At 42.6% G+C, this 18276-nt stretch overlaps 1 protein-coding gene across 1 annotated transcript; it reads right to left on the bottom strand.

Moving 5' to 3' along the window:
* Positions 1–1841: 1841 nt before the first annotated feature.
* Positions 1842–15450, bottom strand: LOC139445443 (uncharacterized). Its single transcript, XM_071226590.1, has 4 exons — positions 15284–15450; positions 6901–6987; positions 5272–5363; positions 1842–3432 (listed from the first exon to the last, which is right to left on the bottom strand). The coding sequence occupies exons 1-4, from the start codon at positions 15351–15353 to the stop codon at positions 3238–3240; spliced, it is 444 nt and encodes a 147-aa protein (XP_071082691.1). The 5' UTR covers positions 15354–15450; the 3' UTR covers positions 1842–3237.
* Between the last annotated feature and the right edge of the window lie 2826 nt (positions 15451–18276).

The raw sequence follows: 18276 nt of genomic DNA on the forward strand, positions 1-18276 counted from the left end.
ATTTTCATTTTAGTTTTTGACGTTTTCGCTTCACTTTTCAGCGATTCAATAACTTCTTTAAACATGGTTTATCACATATTTGTATGACAAATCGTGTTCATTTGCAAAAGGTTACGATAACAGTAAGTGAAATATCAAAATATTGAAAAACAGACTCCATGTCCCTTATGGGCCATCGTACCAAACGCAGGTTTTCTATCAATGGCTTCGTTTCTTTGTCTAGATCAGTACGTACTTTTGTATATGAATGCACTTCTTCACGTTGAATGGTTTGTAGGACATTGGCAAGGAGTTATGTATAGTAAGCATGGCCCCTAGTCTATGGTTCACTTGTTAAGCCGGTGTCACGCTTGACGGAACATTGCGCAGTGCTGCCCAACTGCAAAGCAGGTTATTTATCTTATCTCTTGGGCCAAAAGAACAGGTACTTTTTAACATTAGCTTGTCTGTCTCACAGTCCCTGGACAGTATTATTTTCCCTTTCTCCCAGCCTTTACTGTAATGATATAGCTCTAAATGAAGCAAGTCTAGATTTTAGGGTTCAGGAATCTCCCATCTCGCTTGGGCTCCTTTTCAATTATTTAAATGGAGTTGTTTGTATCTTTTGTCACTGAGTCGTAAAACATGTGTCGGTCTAGTGATCGCACCGCTTACCCGCTTTAATGGTCCTGTTTATCAAACCGTGCGGAGGGGTCACGGGTGGCCCAGTCGTCTGAGGCGCCGCGATTCGCTCTGCAGAGTTGCGTCCCTTGGGCGCGCCAGAAACCTATGATTGTGGGTTCGCCCCGATTATGTTTCCAGGTTTGTCAGCACCATACCCGTGCTCGTGGGTTTCACCGAAGTGGTAAACGTCTGAGACCTGCATCACTTCGGGCTTTCCTCCCACCTTAAGCTGACACGCCGCGATATAACTGGAATAATGTTAAAAGAGGCGTTAAACCCAACTCACTCACTCACGAAACCGTGCGGCATAGTCCGGCGGATGTCGTTGTACAGTGTCATTGCAATCTAAGTTAGAGAATTAGTGAAGCTCATATTTTGTTCTCTTGTGATTTAATGGCATACTCGTACCATGTACAGACTTGATGTTTGTTTTCTCCTATATGTTCGCTACCTTATTCATGTGTTGAAATATTTTGTGACTTGTTTTTCAAACATTAAGGGAATTTATATACACTCAGATTTATACTGTATCTATGGTCATATCTGCGTCATCAATAATTGTCCATAGCTTTTTGTAAATCTTTAATTACACCGTTGGATAACTTATGTTCAGCGCTTTATTTTGATACTTACACGTGAAGCCCATTTCTGGTGTTCCTCGCAGTGAGACAGCTAGAATAATGTCAATAGCGCGTAAAACCATACTCACTCACTCACTCACTGACACTTACATCTGCCGTTAGGACATTGTACTTTCTTTGCTTTACGTGTTTTCCCCATGGTAGGAAACAAGCTTTGCTAAGCGCCCCCAGACTATTGTATTCTCCGGTTGACCAGTGAGTCTCTTCCTACTGTTTCTCTGCTTTAAGATATGGGCGTGTTTTGGTAATTGTCATTATGTGGCTGTTTAATTCGTTATTTGGAAGTCATTACAACAAACCTTAGAAGTTCTCTTTCACAATATATAAATTTGAGAATGTAAGTCTTTGACAGCATTTATGTACTTACACTTTCTTCCGCCTTGTTACTCCAATAAAGTCGCCTCGTATAGCCAGTGCAGGTCGTGTGATATTGCTGGAATATTGCTAAAAGCGGCGTAAAATCAAACTCACCCACTCACTCTAACCTGGAATCCCCACGTCGGTAGAACAGATGAGAAGTCAGAATCATTGCTGAAACTATTTATTGTCAGGATATCTGTTGTATAGGATTTCATTGGTCCCAACGAAGAGATGAACTGGAAGTCCATTTTTGACGTTTCCTTTCTATTGGCATATTTGATGATTGACATAATATCACACTTTCATTAAAACGAGATCCAATCAAATATTAAAATTGAACACTAATACAGCTTTGTTCTTGAAAACACAACACATAGAAAAGGATGTGCAATATTTCTTGAAGATTTGAAATAAAATGTGTAGCACTTGTTGAATTTGTTATATAAAAAAGTTTTCTTATTTGTGTTGTTATCTTGTCAATGAATAAAAAGCAACAATAACGAAATATTTTTATTACTTAAATGCACATTCGCCGATAAATGGACTGGGTTTATGCAAGATTGATGTGTGTGATATAGTGCTGTTTGTTTACATTCTACTGTGGCGTGTTGGTTAACAGTACGCTGGATACAGGAGGCACACTGACCACAGTATTGGACTGCTTCAGCACGCCATACAGCCATATGTTAACAAATAGACTGAACTAGGAGTTCACGTCATCACGACACACTCACGCAGTGGCGTCACCACGGCTACCTTTGTGCAATACGTGGGCCAGGATCGCGGTGTGGTCTGGCGTTATCACATTGAGCAAAACATTTGGAAGTCACATGTTGATATTATGCACGTAAGATTTTGTTGTTGTTGTTGTTGTTGTTGTTGCACTCAGCAATATTCAAGCTGCATGACAGCGGTCTGTAAATAATCTGGACCAGACAATACAGTGATTGACAATAACATCGGTCAACATGCATCAACCAAGTCATCGAGTCACCACACGATCCCGTCGCCTCTTACGACAAGCATAGGTTGCTGAAGTCCAGTTCCAAACCGGATCTTCACGAGTATGATAAAAGATTTGCAAAAATATATGTGTATAAATCTAAAAGTCTACAAACTGCCATTACGCTAATAATTCCAGAATTACACCAAACCTAAGGGTGCATTACTTCTGCATATAATCTACATTTCTATATAGATATTACCGTTAACCCAGCATTCACTACTGCGATCTAGCAACTTAGATAACAGACAAATAAATTGGTAAAAAAATGTCAAGCCTACAAAAATATATATTAAATCTCGTATCAAACATATCCTGAAAAAAACAAAGTAAGGGATGATAAGTGTTTGGGGATATTTTTTAAGAAATCGAGGGCAGTCATGACGACAAAAAGTATCCCTAACTTTCTTTGTTCAGTATATATCATTGAGTATATGTTATTATGTAACCTATCTAGAACTGTCGTGTGTTTATTGGTTAGAATACAACCTCTACACATAAACATACAACGTTTCTGCTTAATACATCGTATCAGCTACAAGCTGAGGGTTGAGGTAGTGGTCAGAGACGTCACTCCTTGTAGATGAGGACGGGGATGTGGCAGTGATGGAGGACGCCGTCACTCACGCTGCCGAGAATGGTACGCTTGACGGCCCCCATCCCGCGGGTGCCAATCACGATGACGTCAGCATGGATCTTCTTGGAGTAGGTGCAGATCTCATGCCACACTTCCTGGCCCCTTAACGCCTCGAACTGACTCTCGATCTGAAAATTGACAAAGCAAAACCTGAAAACAGGTCTAACTGAAACCTTGTAACAATGACATTATCGATTTGAAAAGTGTTTTCGTGTGAAGAACTCGTTATCATCAGAGGGGCTAGGGTGGCCCTGTCGTCAGTTGCGCGCCAGAAATCTTTGATCCCTGGGTTCGAATCTCGGTTCGCCCTAAATATATTTCTAGGTTTTTCAGCACCGTATCGTGCTTGTGGGTTTCATCAAAGTGGTAAATGTCCACGTCATGCATCACTTCATACTGTCCTCTCACATCAAGATGCGATGTAACTGAAATACAGTTCAAATCGGAGTTAAACCAAACTCATATAATTTCAGATAGTATTCATACTCTACTTCTCAAGAGCTCGCATTCCGGTAAACCTACGAACCTCTAGATTCATTCCCTTGGTTCGCGCGATTTCAAATTACCCGCCCTTGATTTTCTTTTCCCAGTTTTATTGGTTACGCTACTCAATCTCAACGGACCAATCAGAATGCGAGTTACAAACCAACCTCAATGTTGGGTTGGCGATATCAACAACAAGACAGCCACTCCCATTTACGATAGAGTTTGCGAGAAATTCAACATTGAAAAACAGGCGACACGCAAAAAGCCCCTAAAAATATTCATTTAACGGAAGGGTGTCTTCATATCCACCTCCCTTACCCACACCCCATTTTCCTTATCTTACATTTGATTGGTCGGTAAAATGTTAAGGAATATCAAGGGCAGGCAATTTAAGATCGCAAGAATCGCGGGAATGGATACAAGGGCTAGTGCTGGTTTACCCATCTTTTTGAGAAAAGAGAGCTAACTAACTATAGCTATAAAGTCCAGTACTACCTTGTCGAACCAAGCTGTAATTATGTTATATTTTGGCTGGACTAATCAGTCTATGCATAATCCAATCAAAATGGCGTTTCGACATCCGGTTTGTAAACTCCCGTTCGGTCGATTGCAGGATTTGCAAAGCATGTGTACCGCCATCTCGGCGTCAACAGATATTCCTTTTTTTCATTTTTTTAAACAAGGTGCTCTCCTGATCTGACCCGTTTTATTAGAATGTAGATCTTGATTATTGATCAGATCGTCTTCACTGGGCGCCGCCATTTTGTTTGAAGCAAATGCAAGTGATATGAGAGGTGGAATCTGATTGGTCAATAGGAGGGACATAGAGGGACATGATTCGTAATAGTCAATGGTGGCGCTACGATCCAGCGACGAAATTGAAGCCTAGTTGGGCAAGGTTGGAAACTGAATTTTTACAGTCAGTTTGCTCCCTTGCTGCGGGAAGATTGGGTTTACCGAAATGCTAGTCCTGAAGGTGAGGTGGTGAGGTGAAATGGGGTTTCACGTGGCGTCCGAGACTAATGCACTTTTATAGCGACGTGCATACACGTGTGTCTGTGTGGCTGCTTGTACTAGTACATACATTAATGAGACACCATGCCGCAGTTTAACATGAATACCCCACTCAGACACAGTATACTGACCCCGAGCCGACCAGTCCTTGTTTTAGTCCTTTTATGCCGGGCTCCAGACAGGGACACAACAAGTACCATCTTTTAATGTCTTTTGACATGACGCGGCCGGGAATCGATTCCTAATCTATCATAAGCATGAATCAATATCAAAGAGTGATGGTACCAGGTGTTCGCGAAAAGGTGAGTGTATCCTGACCGAGCGGTGGCTCCTGTCACAAACACATGCAAGGACAAGTCAATTGCAAGCGAATGCTTTATCCACTAGACTACCCCATCGCCCCATCTGTTTCATTTCTGACTTATTCCAATGTGCGATATTTTCACGAAACTGTTTTTCTACCTTACCCCAAATTCCTTACAAATGGCATCGTATCTTAATTCTGTCTGCTTCGTTGTGGCATTGGTCTCTTCAACAACTTCTTGCAACCGTGCAGGGCCTGTGACAAAGAACAAATAGTACTCACTCATCAAGCAGGAAGGTAGGTTATTGGATGGGGGTGGGGTGGTAGTACTCACTCATCAGACAGGAAGGTAGGTTATTGGATAAAGGTGGGGTGGTAGTACTCACTCATCAGGCAGGAAGGTAGGTTATTGGATCGAGGTGGGGTGGTAGTACTCACCCATCAGGCGGGAAGGTAGGTTATTGGATGGGGGTGGGGTGGTAGTACTCACTCATCAGGCAGGAAGGTAGGTTATTGGATGGGGGTGGGGTGGTAGTACTCACTCATCAGGCAGGAAGGTAGGTAATTGGATGGGGGTGGGGTGGTAGTACTCACTCATCAGGCAGGAAGGTAGGTAATTGGATGGGGGTGGGGTGGTAGTACTCACCCATCAGGCAGGAAGGTAGGTTATTGGATCGAGGTGGGGTGGTAGTACTCACTCATCAGGCAGGAAGGTAGGTTATTGGATGGGGGTGGGGTGGTAGTACTCACTCATCAGGAGGGAAGGTAGGTTATTGGATGGGGGTGGGGTGGTAGTACTCACTAATCAGGCAGGAAGGTAGGTTATTGGATGGGGGTGGGGTGGTAGTACTCACTCATCAGGCAGGAAGGTAGGTTATTGGAAGGGGGTGGGGTGGTAATACTCACTCGTCAGGCAGGAAGGTAGGTTATTGGATGGGGTTGGGGTGGTAGTACTCACTCATCAGGCAGGAAGGTAGGATATTGGATGGGGATGGGGTGGTAGTACTCACTCATCATGCAGGAAGGTAGGTTATTGGATGGGGGTGGGGTGGTAGTACTCACTCATCAGGACGGAAGGTAGGGTATTGGATGGGGGTGGGGTGGTAGTACTCACTAATCAGGGGGGAAGGTAGGGTATTGGATGGGGGTGGGGTGGTAGTACTCACTCATCAGGCAGGAAGGTAGGTTATTGGATGGGGGTGGGGTGGTAGTACTCACTCATCAGACGGGAAGGTAGGGTATTGGATGGAGGTGGGGTGGTAGTACTCACTCATCAGGCAGGAAGGTAGGTTATTGGATGGGGGTGGGGTGGTAGTACTCACTCATCAGGCAGAAAGATAGGTTATTGGATGGGGGTGGGGTGGTGGGTACTCACTCATCAGGCAGGAAGGTAGGTTATTGGATGGGGGTGGGGTGGTAGTACTCACTCATCAGGGAGGAAGGTAGGGTATTGGATCGAGGTGGGGTGGTGGGTACTCACTCATCAGGCAGGAAGGTAGGTTATTGGATGGGGGTGGGGTGGTAGTACTCACTCATCAGGAGGGAAGGTAGGTTATTGGATGGGGGTGGGGTGGTAGTACTCACTCATCCGGAGGGAAGGTAGGTTATTGGATGGGGGTGGGGTGGTAGTACTCACTCATCAGGCAGGAAGGTAGGTTATTGGATGGGGGTGGGGTGGTAGTACTCACTCATCAGGCAGGAATGTGGGGGTAGGAGTGGGGGTGGTAGTTCTCACTCAACAGGCAGGAAGTTGGGGGTAGGGGTGGGGTGGGGGTGGGGTGGTAGTACTCACTCATCATACGCTGAACGTTTGCCCAGTATTCCGGCACGTGACAGATCATCACCTTGTGTTGTGGCTGGTTGAACTTTGAGAGGTACCCTGTCATCACATGAAAATATACAGATCAACATATATATATGCATAAGTGAGTGAGTGAGCTGTGTTTAACGCCGCTTTGATTTATTTAGTATGTCACTTATATCACAGCTTGTCAGCTTATTGTCCAAAGTGATGCCGGTCTCAAACGTTTACCACTTTGGTGAAACCAACGAGCACGGGTATGGTGCTGACAAACCTAGAAATATGATCTGGGCGAACCGGGATTCGAAACCACAATCAGTTTCTGGCGTGCCCAAGGGATACAACTCTGCACAGTTAATATCTGTAATCAATTATGTTTAAATACATTTTCACGTTAAAAGATCAAATAATAATTTATCCCTTCTCGATATGTCATTCCAACACCAATCTGATATTCCTAATCATAAAAACCGCGGACTGACTCCATCGTCAAGTACAATCCATTACGACTTATCAATACCCTCCCAGTGCCCCCGTTTGTCCAAGAGTCAATATCACCACGTTCCCCTCAACCGCGAGTCGAAACATACAGGGGTGCTGACATGGAATATTCTGACAGTGATCATAGCAACAGTCAGATCTTATTCCTGCAGCTGGGCGCTCTGACAAATGACATTTTTCTTCAAGAAATGAAATAAAATGAATATTTGGTAATAACAGGGAGATTTCCGATATGGAGCTGGGGTTAACTCCTTGTTAACTTCGTCTGAATATCTTGCCCATTCAACTGAAAATTAGAATAACACAATGCCAGTACTTCTATTCTTGAGAAAAGGAGAGAGTGAGTATTGTTTTACGCCGCTTTTAGCAATATTCCAGCAATATCACGGCGGGGGACACCAGAAATGGGCTTCACATATTGTACCCATGTCGGGAATCGAACCCGGGTCTTCGGCGTGACGAGCTAACGCTTTAACCACTAGGCTACCCGACCGCCCCTTTGAGAAAAGAAACCTTCTTTCAGATACTTCTGATATTAATAACTACGCTCAATCAAAGAAACGATGATTACATTGTATCGTTACCGTAACATTCTAACATCTACCGTGATGAGATGATAGTCCGTAACTACTCGAGTTATCTCGAGTTCGAGACAAGATAAGACCTGATTTTATCCGTCGTGACAATAAGGATTCTACTGGATCCATAAAGTTACATGGTCTAAAACGATATTTCAAGTTAAAACAGTTTAAAACGAGGTTTAATTTAAGTAAGGTTGCAAGGTGTGTGAGAGTTTGCAAGGAATGAATGAGTATCCGTTAACGCCATCTCGAACCGTGTTTCAGTTATATGACGGCGTGTCAGCTTGAAGTCGAGGAAAGCTCGAACTGGTGCAGGTCTTTTGACGTTTATCACTTTGGTGAAACCCACGATCCTGATTATGGTGCTGACAAACGTAGAAAATAACAGAGCACATTTGGGACTCTGGGACCACAATCATCGGTTTCTGGCACGTGTAAGGACGCAACTCTACCTTGCGAATTGTGTCGGCTTAGGCAACTAGGTCACCCGTCCACCCGGATGAACAAGAACCGTCGCTGAAAGCGTTCCACTGACTGGACTGGCCGTTACATATATATATACAGCTGTAACTGTCTGTTCATGAATTGTCACGGGCCAGAGGTCATCACTGACCCTTTTCAACCTTCTAGACCTGCTTTCAGCAAGACAAAGAGTGAGCCCATGAAGAAGTTTTAGGCCAGGGGTATAAAAATACACTAGTCTTATATGTTGTTCCACTCCATTGACAAAGGGGGGAGCGGGGTCGGGTGGATGAGTTGAAAGCCGCTTTGAACAATGTCGATATCCCAGTATCAGGCTACAGGAGATTTTACTCACCATAATGTCAATCGCTAGGCTGCTTGTTTGTTTTTTAACACCGCACTCAGCAATATTCTAGCTATATGACGGCGGTCTGTAAATAATCGAGTCTGGACCAGACAATCCAGTGATTGACATAAACATCTATCCACGCAGTTGGGATCGATGACATGCATCAACCAAGTCAGCGAGCCTGACCACCCGATCCCGTTTGTCGCCTCCTACGACAAGCATAGTCGCCTTTTCCGGCAAGCATGGGTTGCTGAAGATCTATTCTACCCGGATCTTCACGGGTTGGATGTGTATGTATGTTTGTGCATCCCCACCCTCCTCCCTCCCAACAGGGGCGGTGGCATCTTCCCGAGGCAAGAGAGTTAACTGACTTTAAAAAGTCTAGACTTGCCGAACTAGGCTGGAATTACTGGGCTCGGTCGTAGCGCCACCAGTGGCTATTACGAGTTATGTCCTTTCTATGCCTCTCCTATTGACCAATCAGATTCAACCTCTCGTATCACTTGCATTTGTTTCAAAGAAAACGGTGGCGCCCAGTCAAGACGATCTGATTGATAATCAAGATCTATATTGTGATAGAACGAGTCTTACATCGCGAAGCGCATCAAATTACATGAGCACTTTGATTAAAAACATGTCATTGAAAAGATTTAGAAAATATCTGTTGACAACGAGTTAGCAGTGCACATGCTTTGCAAATCCTGCAGTCGACCGAAATCTGCATGATAATCTACGAACCGGATTTCGATTTCGGTGCGCGATTTTGAATGGACTATGCATAGACTCGTTAGTCCAGCCAAAATGTAACTCCATAATACCAGCCTAGTTCGGCAAGGGGGGAAACTGGACTTTTATAGTCAGTTAACTCACTTGCCTCGGGAAGATGGGGCGGTGGGGGTAGCCTAGTGGTTAAAGCGTTTGCACGTCAGGCCGAAGACCCAGGTTCGATTCCCCAGATGGGAATATTGCTGGAATATTGTTAAAAGCGGCGTAAAACCATACTCACTCCCTCCCTAACATACATACACAACCTAATATGTTCAAATATTGTACATTCCATGTATGTGGGTTTGTGCATGGGTACATGAGAGGACATACGGACTTTTGTTCAGCGGTAGAGCTAAGATAGGATTTTGTAGACTTGTAGATATATATTTGATACAATTATGATTAATCGTTTGATAGGCATAGGATGACAAAGTAGAGATAATTCATGGATAACAACTACATTATTTATTTTCTTTACTTTGACCAAGGAACAACAAACAAACAAAAAAACCCATAAAGAACAAGTTATCGGCTGTTGCCATACATGTCTCTATCCTTACGCCTGTGTCTACAGGTTCTACTACACAAAATCAGAATCAGTCGTTCAACAAGCTGTTTTCGCAGACTGAATCAGCTGGCAGCTGTGACCAGATGTTTTTGTGTACGATTTTAAATGTACATCCGTCCAGTAATTAAAACTGACCATGTTTCTCTATATTTAGTGCTGTCTTGTTTAACATGACTTATGCTGAATGGGACCACAGTTATTTTCAAGTGACATTTGCTGCGGAAGTGAGGGTGGTCTGTTTGGCTTCCTGTACTCGTAAAAAAGCGGACTAATCTAGTCATTTTTTAGTTTTTATTTCCGCTTTAAGGTCAGGTTATGCACACATGTAAAGGTAATAGCTGTTGAATGATAAGTTAATTTTTTTTTTTTTATAACGTTACTAATGAAGTCTGTGGGAAAACATTTGGTTGTGTGTAACATATACGACAGATATCGACAGGTATAGGCGACAATGTTCAACACAAAATAACAAGTAGCAGAATTATGTTACATGTCCTGTACGTGCACCGTTACCTTTTACAGATCTGAAGGCGACTTTCAGAGACTCGTTACATCCCAAAACACTATTAAAAAAGACCAAATATGTTACAGCTCCAGCAATTATTTAACTCCCATAACATAATTGTCCAAAGGAACTATGTAAATTTGTTTACTTTGTAATGACGAGCGAACACTTTAACCACTAGGCTACCCGACCGCCCCTTGGGCTGAGAGAAATACAGCGCTGTTCTTTCATGCCACCGACACCACATTCAGCTGTAGGCGTAAACTGGTGCGCGCGTATCAAATCTGCACAAGTGTGTCTATGCGATGACAAAGGATACGTGTGAATATTTACACACTTTTTACAGAATGTAGTGTATACAGTGCCTTTAACCTCCATAGAACCATATCAGGTTGGTTTGCTATATCGCTGACAGTGAAAATCTATTGACGAGGAGAAAAAACAGCAAGCATATTAATTTTTTTTGGACATGTTGCAAACATGTTGAATTCTGTAATAATTGAATACTCGGTTTTTTTCGTCTTCTCTCCTAAATAGGAAGAGAGTAATTCGCAGACAGTTTAACTCGTATTTCCTGTATGCTACACCGCATCCGTTGTGTAGTGGATAGAGCGTCTGCCCGGAGAGCGGAGGGTCCGGGGTTCGATCCCCGGCCGCGGCAAACCAAAAGATGGTACTTGTTGGTACCCTGTCTGGGGCTCGGCATTAATGGGCTAAACAAGAAGTGGTTGGCTCGAAGTATACTGTGTCTGAGTGGGGTATTTACGTTAAACTGCGGCTTGGTATCTCATGTTATAGAGTGAGTGAGTGAGTTGTATTTAACGCCACATTTAACAGTACTCAAGGTATATCATGGCGTGTGGGAGGAAAGCCCGAAGAGATGCAGGTCTCAGCCGTCTACCACTTCGGTGAAACTTACTAGCACAGGTATGGTATGATTTTTAATCAGTGCACCGCAAAGTCAAGGCAAAATCGGAGTAGTGTGTCGGCGAATTTGCATCAAGGCTGTAGTATTTGCGTCTGTACCGTGTTCCACTGACCTCGATAATCGGTTGGATGATAGCACAGCTCTCTACAGTCACAATAATCAGCTCCCAGCTGCCACTGCCTCAAGCGATATTGTCTACATAACATATCAGTTTATGGCTCCGTCACAGGTGCTCCAAATATTGAAGCAGGGAAAATAAATTTCATAGAATCATTCCAACAAGCAATATTGATATCCCCGTCACTTTTGGTAACTTTTAATGATGTCTCCATTGCAATTTTTACGGATTTAGATTCGTATGCATTATTTGACTCTCATCAGCGGAATGGTTTGGGTCAGACTGATCCGAATGGACAAGCGGTTTTACTTCTGTTTAGTAGTATGGATGAATTGTTATGTTACATCTTAACAGTATATCATGCGACTATGCTTGTATAAGGCGACAAACGGGATCGGATGGTCAAGGCTTTGGTTGATGCATGGCATCGATCCCAATTGCATGGATCGATGCTCATGATATTAGGCACTGGATTGTCTGGTCCAGAATCGATTATTTACAGAACACCGTCAAATAGCTAGGATATTGCTGAGTGCGGCGTTAAACGACAAACCAATCAATCATCATATGAACTCAAACCAGTCATTGTTACAAGTAAACCACATTCCACAACAGTTACTGACGCTGGATAAAAAACAGTACATAGAAAAAAACCAAATAACTCAACTCATCATGATCACAATTACTATTCTTTGAAAGAAAGAAATACAAAAAAGAAACTGACCAAAAAACGTAAAACAAGAGACGAGGAATCTCCGTTATTGATTAGTCCCGGTATTGAAATGTTCTCCAACTACGTGATAATATTTTGAGTATGTGCATCTGTGGTTGTGACAAAAAGACCTTATCTAGTATGACTTTTTTGCCATATGGTGCCCTTAGTATTTTCATTTACATTATTATAACCAAATGCCAAGTGTAAAAAGAATGTGATCTATTATTTGAGTATGTTGTTGGCAGTTTTAATACTATTTCCACATGTTTACATTTGTGCCAGAAATTGCTTCCATTTCCTTCGATCTACTTTTTAGATAAAGACCCAGGTTAAAATAGGTCTTCAGCAACCCATGCTTGCCGTAAGAGGCGACGAACAGGATTGGGTAGTCAGGTTCGCCGATTTGGTCGATGCATAACATCATATTCCAATTGCGTAGTTCGATGCTCTTGGTGTCAATCACTGGATGATCTGGTCCAGACTGGATTATTTACAGACCGCCGTCATATGGCTGGAATACTGCTGAGTGCGGCGTTAAACAAGAAACTATTTTTAAATGGTTAATATAATTATGCTCCATCATGCCTTTCAGTAACATCATAATTATGCGTTTGTGTGGCATCACATATGGCGGAGAACTTTGATGCTCTGCATCAATGTATTCTTGTTGTATGTTATATCACGTGCGTGCAACGTTACTCGGTGGAATATAATAGACGTTGTCACACCGACTTGAACAAGCTTTGTAAGTTGAAATACGTTGTGACAACGTTATCTCATTATGTCTCTGGGGCGGTGGGGGTAGCCTTGTGGTTAAAGCGTTCGCTCGTCACGCCGAAGACCCGGGTTCGATTCCCCACATGGGTACAATGTCTGAAGCCCATTTCTGGTGTCCCCCGCCGTGATATTGCTGGAATATTGCTAAAAGAGGCGTAAAACCATACTCACTGACTGACCCTAACCCAGTGGTTGATAGCATGACCACCCAGCCATTCGTGCCATTTTAGGTGTTTTCTTTTACAATACAGAACAGTCATGATTACCAACGTATTTCCGACCCGTGAAGATTCCGAGGTAGAATAGGTCTTCAGCAACCCATGCTTGTCGTAAAAGGCGACTAACGGGATCGGGTGGTCAGGCTCGCTGACTTGGTTGATACATGTCATCGATCCCAATTGCGTGGATCGATGCTCATGATATCAATCACTGGATTGTCTGGTTCAGACTCGATTATTTACAGACCGCCGTCATATAGCTGCAATATTGCTGAGTGCGGCGTTAAACAACAAACCAACCAACCAACCAACCAACCAACGTATTTCCAATTGTCTACCACGCTATACAACTATTATATCAAACATAAATAACGCTACATCTCAAATTATATTTAATTGCTTTGTTTGTTGTTTAACGCCGCACTCAGCAATATACCGGGCGGTCTGTAAATAATCGAGTCTGGACCAGGCAATCCGGTGTTTGACATCATGAGCATCGATCTACACAATTGGGATACAACGACATGTATTAACCAGGTCAGTGAGCCTAAGCACCCGATCCCGTTAGTCGCATCTTACGATCAGCATGGGTTGCTGAAGACCAATTCTAACGCGGAACTTAACGGGTACATTGAATTTACCCGCACAACAAGTTACTTGAATCGGCTTCATACATTTGATTTCCAATTCCATTTAAAAAGCGATGGTTGTGCCATAGGTTTAAGCGTTCGGTTGTCAGATCGAAGATCAAGGTTCAATTCCACTATGGTTAAAAGCCCCGGTGTAACCATTCATTATAGTGCTAAAGCGGCGTAAAACTATATTCACTCAGTTCTATATAAGACAAGGCTGACAATATTATATGAGGCATGAAATTAGTTTCAACCGAACAACAGTGAGGTGAGGTGAGGTGAGGTGGGGTGAAATGGGGTTTAACGTCGCGTCCATGATTATTTCACTCAATTTCGACATTTTCGACATGCATGTAAATGTACAATGCCGATTTTATAGTGCCAGGCCACTGAGATACCATGCCGCAGTTTAACATGAATACCCCACTCAGACACAGTATACTGACTCCGAGCCGACCAGTCCTTGTTTCAGCCCCTTAGTGCCGAGCGCCAGGCAGGGTAATAACAAGTACCATATTTTAACGTCTTTTGGTATGACACGGCCGGGATCGAACCCCGGACCTTCCGCTCTACCACTACACCACGGAGGCGGTCCCGGACAACAGTTAAGTGTATGTACTCTAAAAGCTGATAGACCTCGCACGCATGGTTGTAAGAACTGAAAGTAAACATTATCATGGATACAGCACCTCTGTACAGCTACCTTGTATTTAATCCCATTAGTGCTTGTGTAGGATCGATACTGAATCGTGTACTATCAACTATATTAATGACTCGAAGCACTAACGTTAAGCAAACAGATCGATGATGGCGACGCACAGCCAGCGTTCAAACCATATGCTTGCGGTAGGTAAACAGTCCACGGGAGGCAACACATTGCCGATACATGGGCACACGCATGAACGCTTGCACGTACCCCCCCCCCCCCCCCCACCCCCCGAGCTTTGCCTATTACTCCTATAACACAGCCATATATCGGTGTCAGGACTGTATCACTGACATGTATATGTTAAACCAAGCTGTGTTCGTGAGTATGCATAGAGGCCTATACATCTATGCGTACTCAGTGGGTCACAGCAACAGGGTTATGCATTACTAAGTCAAATATATATTTATAACAACCAATGACACTGATGCACGAATAGCATGCGTTTTATACAATATGTGTGTTTTAATAGTGACCTGCGGAATGTGCATCTCACTAATTACTCCCTGCACCACGGGTGCAACTGCTGCAATGTTGCATACTTACATCGGAAGGCGCGTTCGCTCAGGTCACTAGGATCAACGGCAACCAGGACTTTAGTTTCTCCGCCTGCCATTGTAGATTGTTGAGCGTACTGTCAAGAATGTCCCTCCGTCGCTGTTCAACACCTGACTGACGCGGTAACAGGTTATTGAAGTGGTGAGGTCAAAAGGTCAGGGTTGCGGTTCTTGTAGCCAACTGCGCATGCTCACAACTCGGGTTTAGCCATGGGCGGCTGTTCGGAAATATTGCAGCTGCGTTTATGAAGTGTAACATGAGGAAATTCTCGGACAAACACAAGAGGTAGTTTTGAACATACGCTTAAAACATAAGTTGTCAACAGATCTCGACGGGTATATGGTGTGATTTACCTTGTGTGTGAGTCCTACCTTGTGTGTGAGTCTATGTACCCCGAGCCCTCAGGCTCACACACAGGCTACGTCACGCCATACTCCCCGGGGGATGGGTTGACAACGGACGTATGTAACCGACATTTATACAAAGTCAGCAAAACTCGTTACAAAAAAACTCGTTCAGAAAACAACACAACGGATAATGAAGTAGGAAGCCATTTTGACAGCTAGCAGACGACACAAACGAACCGAGTTACTTCCCTTTACCCAATGCATGGGATAAACACCGGCTTAACGATCCTTATTCAAGATAAGTAAGTTACATCAGGTGTGTTCCGATTGATTTGTCAGCGGGTCACATGAACGGGCGGACATAGAAAATAATGTTCCGCTCCTTAAACAATCAAAATTGTTTCACGCCGCGTTCAGCAATATTCCAGCTATATCACGGCGTCTGTAAATAATCGAGTCTGGACCAGACAATCCAGTGATATCATGAGTATCGATCCACGCAATTGGGATTACGGTCCCGTTAGTCGCCTTTTTACGGCAAGCATGGATTGCTAAAGACCTATTCTAGCCCGGATCTTCACGGGTCGGATGTGTATGTATGTTAGGGCATACCCACCCTCCTCCCTCCCTAACAGGGGCAGTCGGGTAGTCTAGTGGTTAAAGCGTTCGCACGTCAGGCCGAAGACCCGGGTTCGATTCCCCCGATGGGAACAATGTGTGAAGCCCATATCTTACGTTCCCCAGCGTGATATTGCTGGAATATTGTTAAAAGCGGCGTAAAACCATACTCACTCCCTCCCTAACATACATACACAACCTATTATGTTCAAATATTGTACATTCCATGTATGTGGGTTTGTGTATGGGTACATGAGAGGACATACGGACTTTTGTTCAGCGGTAGAGCTAAGATATGATTTTGTAGACTTGTAGATATATATTTGATACAATTATGATTAATCGTTTGATAGGCATCGGATGACAAAGTAGAGATAATTTATGGATAACAACTACATTATTTATTTTCTTTACTTTGAGCTAAGATAGGATTTTAATGAGATTGCCCCATGCAAGATAGGATTTTAATGAGATTGCCCCATGTAAGATAGGATTTTGTAGACTTGTAGATATATATTTGATACAATTATGATTAATCGTTTGATAGGCATAGGATGACAAAGTAGAGATAATTTATGGATAACAACTACATTATTTATTTTCTTTACTTTGAGCTAAGATAGGATTTTAATGAGATTGCCCCATGTAAGATAGGATTTTAATGAGATTGCCCCAAGTAAGATAGGATTTTAATGAAATTGCCCCATGTAAGATAGGATTTTAATGAGATTGCCCCATGTAAGATAGGATTTTAATGAGATTGCTCCAATGTAAGATAGGATTTTAATGAGATTGCCCCATGTAAGATAGGATTTTAATGAGATTGCCCCAAGTAAGATAGGATTTTAATGAAATTGCCCCATGTAAGATAGGATTTTAATGAGATTGCCCCATGTAAGATAGGATTTTAATGAGATTGCTCCAATGTAAGATAGGATTTTAATGAGATTGCTCCAATGTAAGATAGGATTTTAATGAGATTGCGGCCCCAAGTAAGATAGGATTTTAATGAGATTGCCCCATGTAAGATAGGATTTTAATGTGATTGCCCCATGTATGATAGGATTTTAATGAGATTGCCCCAAGTAAGATATGATTTTAATGAGATTGCCCCAAGTAAGATAGGATTTTAATGAGATTGCCCCATGTAAGATAGGATTTTAATGAGATTGCCCCAATTAAGATAGGATTTTAATGAGATTGCCTCAAGTAAGATAGGATTTTAATGAGATTACCCCATGTAAGATAGGATTTTAATGAGATTGCCCCAAGTAAGATAGGATTTTAATGAAATTGCCCCAAGTAAGATAGGATTTTAATGAGATTGCCCTATGTAAGATAGGATTTTAATGAGATTGCCCCAAGTAAGATAGGATTTTAATGAAATTGCCCCATGTAAGATAGGATTTTAATGAGATTGCCCCATGTAGGATAGGATTTTAATGAGATTGCCCCAAGTAAGATAGGATTTTAAAGAGATTGCCCCAAGTAAGATAGGATTTTAATGAGATTGCCCCAAGTAAGATGGGATTTTAATGAGATTGCCCCATTTAAGATAGGAGTTTAATGAAATTGCACCATGTAAGATAGCAGTTTAATGAGATTGCCACATGTAAGATAGGATTTTAATGAGATTGCCCCAAGTAAGATAGGATTTTAATGAGATTACCCCATGTAAGATAGGATTTTAATGAGATGGACCCAAGTAAGATAAGATTTTAATGAGATTGCCCCATGTAAGATAGGATTTTAATGAGATTGCCCCAAGTAAGATAGGATTTTAATGAGATTGCCACATGTAAGATAGGATTTTAATGAGATTGACCCAAGTAAGATAGGATTTTAATGAGATTGCCCCATATAAGATAGGATTTTAATGAGATTGCCCCAAGTAAGATAGGATTTTAATGAGATTGCCCCATGTAAGATAGGATATTAATGAAATTGCCCCAAGTAAGATAGGATTTTAATGAGATTGACCCAAGTAAGATAGGATTTTACTGAGATTGTCCCATG

This window comes from Haliotis cracherodii, unplaced genomic scaffold (assembly GCF_022045235.1).
Source record: "Haliotis cracherodii isolate W230 unplaced genomic scaffold, xgHalCrac1.p SCAF_6, whole genome shotgun sequence".
Taxonomy (NCBI): domain Eukaryota; kingdom Metazoa; phylum Mollusca; class Gastropoda; order Lepetellida; family Haliotidae; genus Haliotis; species Haliotis cracherodii.